Here is a 9,133-nt window from a genome sequence, read left to right on the forward strand (position 1 = left end):
CATGTAGTTAAAGTGTCAGCAGTAAAAGTACACAAGTATGTTCAGCTTCATGTAGTTAAAGTATCAGCAGTAAAAGTACACACGTATGTTCAGCTTCATGTAGTTAATGTATCAGAAATAAAAGTACACAAGTATTATCAGCTTTATGTTAAAGTGAGAAACGTTTACTTCCTGTTTTCTGCAACATGAGACGTCTTTGCTGGATGTTTCCAGTCTTTCAAAACTCAGTTTCTCACTTTTCACAGTGAAGACATTTTTACTATGAGAGGAAAACAGAAGTGAAAAACAGATTGAAATAGATTCCAATGACTGACGTGTTTGTGTTTTAATAAAGCCCCAAAAAGTGTTTTTCAAATCTCATCTCTCAATGAAATTATTCTTTATTTACATACAAGACAAAACATTTACTTACATATAATTCAATAAATTACAAAAAAAGTATCATTAATTCAAAAGTAAAACAGCGAGGTAAAAGAAAAACAAAGCAAGTCAATAATTCATAATCACTACAAACAAACTACTCCTTCACAGATAAAAAGTTGAAGGTAGCAGACTGTGTTCAACTTCAAGCCCCAGAGAGCATCGCTGTAAGAATCGTCCAATCAGAGAGCTTCAGACTTTCAGATCAGTTCAGCAGTTGTGTTGCAGAGTTTTTATTTTTTTAACAAAGTATTTTGTAATAATAGCAAGTCTGCAGGGAGTGTAGTATAATATAGACAGAGTTAGAAACAAAAATGAATATTGAATATTATATTTATATATGTATACACTTACTCCACAGGAACCTCCTGTGTTTCTTTGTTGTGTAATATTGATAATAAATGGAATAAAGTTTGCAGTATGAAAGATATTTACATCACCGGCTAGTTTCATAAAGACATTTTTGGGTCTTTAGTTTAGCTTGCTAGATGTTCTGATTAGTTTAATTTAACATAACTAATGAACACCTTAAACGTCATGCTGCTGTACTGTAACACACCTGCAGGCTAATAAAGTTCTCCTTCTCCAAGTTGCCTGACGTCTCGTCATCAGATGGTTTCTCTTCAGCCTCGGCTGACTACTGAGCTGTAGATGATGGCGTCCTCCGCCGCCTCCGCTGGCCTACAAATAAATAAGTAAAAAATAGTAATAAATAAATAAATGAATGAATATATAAATAAATTAATTAATTAATTAATAAATGCATAAATAAATAAGTAAATAAATGAATAAATGAATGAATGAATGAATAAATAAATAAGTAAATAAATAAATAAATAGTTAAATAAATAAACAAGTAAATACATAAATGAATGAATGTATGCATAAATAAATAAGTAAGTAAGTTAATAAATAAATAAATAAATAAATAAATAAATAAATAAATAAATAAATAAATAAATAAATAAATAAATAGCGTTCTACACTACCTGGCCTGGTTCTTGTGATCTACACTACCTGGCCTGGTTCTTGTGTTCTACACTACCTGGCCTGGTTCTTGTGTTTGAACTGGACCGAGGAGTAGCTGACGTCCTCCACGGCCCGGCTGGGTTCCTGTTGCAGGACGTTACTGTAGATGATATCAGGAGGCTGGAGACCACAGACGAGGAAGAAATGAGGAAGGGAGACGCTTCTCAAGTGTTATCTGTTTAAAGCTGTTAAATGTGTCTCTACAACAAGAAGGTAATGAAGAACTCATTAACCAGTAATATTACCAGTATTTAATATATTTAGTATATTTAATATACCAGTATTTCCCCATTCTTCAGCTTCAACTGCCAGCCTGCAGAAATCTTATTAAAAAACTGAACACATTTGGAATAAAAATACATTTTGGAAAAGAAAAAAGGTCAACATGAGTGTAGCAACCTAAATGTGAACACATTATAATCTAGAAGAATCACCGATTGGCTGCTCAGGATGAGTTAGTAATGATGAACCAGCAGCAGGACACATGAGGCTGTTCACTAAACCATAAACCTCTTCCTCCATCCTCATCCTCCTCACTTGAACAAAGGACAATGTGGGCAGAACAAGGGGTAAAAAAAAATAAAAAAAAAAATAATCTGAAATAGAAATAAAGATTGAATGCATTATGTCTGACAGTGAGCCGGTTCCTCCCGTCACTAACTCACCTTTTGTTCCACCTCACCTCCCATAGCTGGCTGACCTTTATCTGCTGCTGCTGCTGCTTGCTTCCTGCAAATACAACAATAAAATACAACAATATGACCACAATAAAACCAGCAAATACAACAATAAAATACAACAATATGGCCACAATAACACCAGCAAATACAACAAACCTGCATTATATACATATATATTTTAACTATGACATTTGAAGATAGTAAGACAATGGTACAGTAATAAATTATGTAACAGGTTGAATTCATGAGCTGTGTAATGAGACAGTTTGATTAAAATACCTTTTGATGAAGACCAGAATGAGAGCGAAGACAAGCAGCAGGACACCAAACACCACAGCGACTGTCGGATACAGGTAACCATGTCCTCCATTTTCTCCTGTTAAACACACCAGACTTTAATAAAGAGACTCGTTATGAACCTACAGTAAACGTTAAACATCAGGCTAACACGAAGCATTTACAACTCAACATCCAAACCTTCACTTTCTCTGTCAACTTTTCAAAATAAGTCTACGTCCTCACTAAACATCAGACCGCCACACAGACTGGTACTTCACATAAAGTCAATGCCACGCCTCCTTTTGGCCATACGCGGTCTCCCTGATTCTGCTGGTCCCTAAAGGAGGGTTCAGACGCTGTTAATTGGTCTGACTAGAACTTATTAGTTTGTGTTAGGGGGACCTCTTTATTGTGGATCTGGTCTCAGTTCGGTGTCTGACTGAATCCCCTGAAAATGTTCTCAGATAAAGATATATCAAACAAACCTTCTTCAGCCTTCACGTACAGGCTCTTCGGCAAGGAGAGTGTGCCGACGTCCTTAAATTCACAGGTGTAGTTCCCAGAATCCTTAGCGGCCAGAGCGGCGAACTGGAGAGTGGGACCAGACTCAGAGAGGGCGTGGCCATCTCTGAACCAGGTGAACTTCAGTTGGTGGAAAGTACACTTTGTAGTAAGCGTACAGTTCAGAGTGACTGAGTCACCTTTTTTAAACTCTCTGTCACTGGAGCTCTCTATCTTCATTGGAGTCTGATCTGAAACACATTTAAAATGTTAGTTTGCAGTTTCAATACATTATACTGTGATTATGAATGATGATTTGAGACTTGTTAGAATTTAAAATCCTCATTCTTTATTTATTACCCTTGATTTTGCTGCATTTATCATCACTTCAATCACCACGATTACTACATTAACATTATTATTGGGTAAACAATAGTTCATATATTTATTTGGCAGTAATATTAGAATGAAAACAGATGAGACTCTACCAACTGCTTACTGACGTAGTTACTCTGTGGGAGGAGGAAAGATAACAGATGTGTCTTTGAGAGGCGGATTCATCCACACCTTTTCAACACCTGACTAGAATGAGTCTCAAACCTACGATCAGATTCGATTTTTTTACTTCGCTTTTCTGAGATCAGATATCTGATCCACCTGAGACACATGAAAGGACTGAGGGGCCACTAAACCTGCACAAGACAAAAACAAACCATGTAATTCTCAATGTACCCAAAGGGTGAAATGCACCTCTAACTGTGACAGCGTGATATTTGCACCTATTTAAATGAGGTAATGTGAAGACATTTGGTGCACAATTGTTCCCTTTCAATGCAAATGAGCCTCATTGCCAAAAACAGTCCAATTCAGAAAGATCAGCGCTGATCTCTGCTGTTGTTCTGCCTACTGTGTTTTTGGCGTTGGTGTTACTTGGTTTTTGGCTGTTGCCATCTTGGTTTGTTGGCCGTCGCCATCTTTGTTATTTGGAACTAGAAGTGACACGAGAGGGTGGAGCTAAATACAATCGAATGCTGAATAAGACATTTTTAGGCGACCAAAATGTTATAAATAACTCTGATGAAGTGAAAACACACTGTGAAAGGGTTAAAGTTCTAAGACGAAAACATGGACACCTCCCCGACCAGACAACGCCGTGGTAGCAACCTGTCAATCACAAGGTAGCCCCGCCCTAAAGCATCCCCTGCTTCATGGTCTATTTGACTCTAAATGGGACCATAATTTACTAAATGAACATCATGCTGTATTGAAGAAGACTTGAAACTAGCGATTGAGACCATAAACTCATGTTTACAATGTTTACTGAGGTAATAAATCAAGGGAAAAGTAGGGTCCTTTTCTCAGACACTTCTATACAACCAGACTTCTTTTTGGCAAACAGAGGAGTCGCCCCCCGCTGGCTATTAGAAAGAATGCAGGTTTAAGGCACTTCAGCGTTGACTTCATGTTTCGTGAACATGAAGACTTAAGAGGGTCCAACATCATTTAAGGTCAGACCCAGTGGGCAACCTCTGGGTCTGACCTTACATGATGTTGGACCCTCTTCATGTTGTACATTAAAGGACCGGTTTACATTTTTTACAGGATCAGTGCAGTGACCATAAGTACTACACAAATACTGTTACTGGTAGCAGAGGTGGCTGTAGTGGCGTTAATGATAGTATTAATGTAGTAATATTAGAATGAAAATAAAGTGATAATTTACCAGAACCAGAACATGCCTAAAACCCTCTGACTGTTGGACTGTCCATGCTGTAAAATGTTAAATATTATGTCTATGAAAACAGAAATCTGGCTACTGCACACACACTACTGGGCTTCAGGATTACAGATGTTAATACTCAGTAACATTCAATAAGTGTGTTGGCATAACAATACGATGCTCTTACCAGTGACGGTGACTTTCACTCCTGGTTGTCGGCCAGTAAAACTTGCTTCCTTGTAGTTAGCTTCCATTCTGAAGCGAAGAGTTCCTTCATCTTCCTTCTGTACATCTGTGATCTGTAAAGTGCAGTTTCCCTTCATGTCTCCCAGGTATCTGTAACGAGGGTTGTTGGTGGTTAAATCGCTGTCGTACACAGACGGAGTTCCGCCCTGACAGATTTCATGGTTCCGGCACCAGACGACTCTGATGATCTCTATTAAACCCTCTCTTCCATTGTCCATGTCAGATTTAACTGGTGTGAAGGTGCAGGGGAGGTTGACAGTCGATCCTTTCACAGCACAACCAGGAACCAGATAGTTCACACTTTGACCCACAGCACCTGGAGACAAACAGGGTTGCATTAAATTAATAACATAATTCAGTGTATCTGATTCTCTTTGTCTTTGGTCTGACTGTAAAACTCCATTTACAGACCTGTGATTTGATCTCATATTAAATTGTATTTGTGGTCTTTTTCTGCACACAGACACAGAAACATTTCTGGCTTCAAACATTGTTTTTGGTGTTCACACTGAGGTCTTTCCACAAACAGCACAACAGACGAGACATCTCACTTTTATTCTTGATTAGACGTGACAGAAAGAGAAGCTGCCTAAAGCTTCGGATGAAGCTGAAGACGTCTGTGACCCGGAAATCGAAGGAGTCTGACACTGAAAGGGGTTTATAAAATCTGACAACAAACGGACCTCAAACAACTTTCTTCATTTATTAGAAAGAGTTTTCTTTTCATGATCTGTTATTTCACTCATTAATTTTTATTAAGGATACTATTGAAGTCAGAGAGAGTAGGACGGTCTGTCTTTTACACCTTTTACATAATTTATCAGAATTTCCATTCAGTCACATGAGACTGATAAGAGACTTGATATGAGTTACATCATTTACATTTTCCCTGAAACATTCAGCGTAATACATAATTTCTAGTGTCAGAATATCAATAAATACAGACACTAATAATGAATAAATAATATAAAGATATTGTGCCAGTAGAGATGGTTCCTGGTCCTCTAAGCAGGACTCAGTCCACAGTAGAAATACAGACTGCAGCTGTTATTCATGTGTATGTGTTTGTTAAACAGGTAACAGGCTACAGAGAGAAAACACTGCTGCTCTATCACTGATAACTGTGTTTTTATTAGTATTAGTACAGTTCAGACATAAACAGCCGTTGAAGCCGACTGACAGCTGATCCAGCTGTGATCAGCTGCTGCTGTCATCAGAAACAGACGTTGCTTCACATGACGCTTCAGAGGAAACGACGTCTCATGTCTCTAAAAACATATTTCCTCGTTTCCTCTCTCCTCGAGTCGTTTCCTCGTCTCCTCCACTCGCATCTCCTTTGGGCGGGACTAAGACGCGAGGAGAGGAGTCGAGGAGAGGAGTCGAGGAGAGGAGTCAAGCCGTATAAAATCAGAAATGGGAAAGGCCTCAACTGTTCAAGTGTTCTTGTACCAAAACAAACATTGAAGCCAACTCTCACCGTTTGATTTTTAAGTTTTTAATTTATTATTTCATGTTCTTGTTCAGAAGAAGCTGTAAATTATTTAATTTACAGGACATTTGATGACATTTATGTATTTATCGAGTCATTTATTTATTTATTTAATCATTTTTTATTTTGGCAGGTTCCGTCCTCCATACTGTATACATGCAGAATGAAATGAGTAATAGCGCTCAAAGAAGTGTTTATAATAAGTGTTCAGTAATAGACACATGAAGGGAAGTGAGAAAGTGAAGAAAATACATCTGTGAGATCAGAGTAACCAGCAATAGAAGAAGTACTCACATCATTTACTGCAGTAACAGTAAATAAATTAATCCTGTATTAAAAATGTTATAAAACTACCCAAGTATTATCATAAATAAACCATAAAAATTATTCTGAATAAAAAAATCAAACATAAATGATAAGATAAGATAAACTTTATTGTACCGCAGGGAAATTGGAAAAAAATCGGGATTGTCTCCGAGCCACTGCATCACGCAACATACCAAAATCACAAACATACACCCATAAAACATACCGTATATCATACATACACTCATTTATGAACATGCTTAAGTTCACATGTTGAGTGTGAGACAGTAATTCTTAAAAACAATAAAAGGTAATAAAATACAGTAGTTTCAAATCATAAAATCAGGTATAATCATACCAGATAATAAATAATCAATTTACAATATATTAGTTCTCAATAAAATCATATCATATAATACTAGACCTACTTGTTGCTGTTTAATATTTTGATGGATGATGAAATTAAGGAATTTTTGTACCGGTTTAGACGGCAAATTGGCATAAAAGTACTTATTTGGCACGATGGCTCCTCTCAGAGTGTTACTATTATTATTATTATTATTATAATTATTAGTATTGTTATTGTTATTATTATTATCATTATTATTATTATTATTGTTATTATTATTATTATTATATTATTATTAAAGGGATAATATGAGAGCAGCTTTTTAATTCTGTATTTTATTTATGTACTTTACTCAACATAATTTTATTTATAAAGCACTTTGCAAAAGTGATTTACAGAACAGGAAGACAAACAAAAAGAAAACAGAAATAAAGAACATTAAAGAAATCACATTGACAACAAAATACAGAAGTTTAAATACTGACCTGCTAGGACAAGTACCTCAGAAATGTACTGTAAGTGCAGTACTTGTTTAAAGTAACTTCCCAGCACTAACAAAGAAACTCAATAAATATAAATAAATGTGTCTGTAATCATCAGATATAATAATTCTGTTAGGATTTGTTTTGCGATGTTGAATTTTGACCAAGAATCAGAAACAGATGAAAGAAAAACTGTGAATCTGTTCTTGAGAGAAATGAAAAATAATAACAACAGAACCAAGAGACAGATTCAGTTTTACCTGCCAGAAGGAACATGAAGCTCCAGAGAATGTTTCTGTCCAGAACTTCCATCCTTAGTTTTAAGAGTCGACTTCTTCTCCAGACAGTAAAGACTGTAAACTGACTGACTGACGGACAGATTGTGAAATAATTCAGGAAATATGTTTGGTCACTTTCTGACTTCCTCCTTTCGTTCTTTTTCCGAGAACTCTTCTTTCAACAGATCTGTAAGCGAGATCTCCAAAATCCCTGACACCACCACTTCTTTTAAAATGAACTCTTTCTGAAAGCAAACTTCTCCTAAGTGCTAATAATACCGTCTGCACATCATCCGTCTATGTGTCATCATCATGTCATATTCTGTGAAGCAGTGAATTAAAACCAGCGACAGTCAGAGAAACTGTCTCCGTCTTTAAAAAAAGATGACGGCAGCACTTTATCTCAGAATTATTGAGTCACTCTCTTCACTGTCTGCTGTGATCTTTTGCACTAAACTGTACAACCCTGTCATTCTAAAACAGTTGTATTGTACATATTTTTTATAGTTATAGTATTTTTTATAGTATCTTTTTCATACTTTTATTGTAATCTTTTAATTTTGGGTGTTTTTACAACTACGGGCATTTTTAAGTCCCAGAAATGAAATTTTGGATTGATGTTAAAATGTGCAGTGCAGTTCTTGATAAATATATACACAGTGTTATTACCCATATTGACATAAAACATAATGATTGGTGAATGAATGGTTTACAACATGATGATAGTATATGATGGTCATCCCCATGCTCATTTTTATGACAGTCAAAAACAAGTTTCCCTCTTCAATGAAATTCTTCCTTTGCTTCCAAGCTGATGAAGGGATGATGAAGGGATGATGAAGAGGTTTCCAGCAAAACAACTGTTTCTAGCACCACGAAAAACAGCTGTTTCCAGTTTTTTTTTTACTCTAATCTCAACCTCCTCCTCAAAGAGTGTAGAAGTGGGGGCATGATGCCTACATTTTAATCCGCTACAAATAACAAACTGCTAGTGTCTTAAGATGCTGTTCTGTACCAGCGTAGAGATGCTGATTAATTTACTATCTTTCCTTGACCTTGCAAATGTCAGTGTCAAGTGTGTATAAAAAACTGATTTCTCCACTCTTTTGGGATAATTTGCCTGTGCTCGTGGGTCCATCTGCAGATGCTTGAATTAAACTTACCAAAAGACAAGTTTTGACTTTGACTTTGTGCTTTATCAAACAAAAATTGCCACCACAAACTTAGCGTTGTAAGCAAGATCACTCGTGTGAGAGAAACCCCTGGAACTCAGCGCTGAAGGTAAAGACCGTCCACAGCTGGAGTCTGGGGCTCTAACCTCAACCTCCACGTCAAAGAGGGTGTAGAAGTGGGG

At 36.6% G+C, this 9,133-nt stretch overlaps 1 protein-coding gene across 2 annotated transcripts; it reads right to left on the bottom strand.

Moving 5' to 3' along the window:
* Window positions 1-344: 344 nt before the first annotated feature.
* Window positions 345-7,986, bottom strand: LOC119496383. 2 transcript variants are annotated; one of them, XM_037783647.1, is made up of 7 exons: window positions 7,762-7,986; window positions 4,817-5,191; window positions 2,894-3,160; window positions 2,409-2,505; window positions 2,115-2,178; window positions 1,466-1,569; window positions 345-1,101 (listed from the first exon to the last, which is right to left on the bottom strand). In XM_037783647.1, exons 1-7 carry the CDS (start codon window positions 7,811-7,813, stop codon window positions 1,044-1,046), a joined length of 1,017 nt encoding a protein of 338 aa, XP_037639575.1. In that variant the 5' UTR covers window positions 7,814-7,986; the 3' UTR covers window positions 345-1,043. The 2 variants fall into 2 exon arrangements, with proteins under 2 accessions (XP_037639575.1, XP_037639574.1); XM_037783646.1 differs by having other exon boundaries at window positions 2,409-2,508; window positions 7,762-7,984.
* Window positions 7,987-9,133: the final 1,147 nt, after the last annotated feature.

Source organism: Sebastes umbrosus, chromosome 11 (assembly GCF_015220745.1).
Source record: "Sebastes umbrosus isolate fSebUmb1 chromosome 11, fSebUmb1.pri, whole genome shotgun sequence".
Lineage (NCBI taxonomy): Eukaryota > Metazoa > Chordata > Actinopteri > Perciformes > Sebastidae > Sebastes > Sebastes umbrosus.

Excerpts from the sequence above, each read along its gene's own strand:
- LOC119496383 (XM_037783646.1), bottom strand. The coding sequence starts at position 7,813 with ATGGAAGTTCTGGACAGAAACATTCTCTGGAGCTTCATGTTCCTTCTG. Across the intron at positions 3,161-4,816 it reads AGTGAAAGTCACCGTCACTG|ATCAGACTCCAATGAAGATA; the intron begins GTAAGAGCATCG and ends AATGTGTTTCAG. Across the intron at positions 2,179-2,408 it reads ATTCTGGTCTTCATCAAAAG|GAAGCAAGCAGCAGCAGCAG; the intron begins GTATTTTAATCA and ends TTGTATTTGCAG.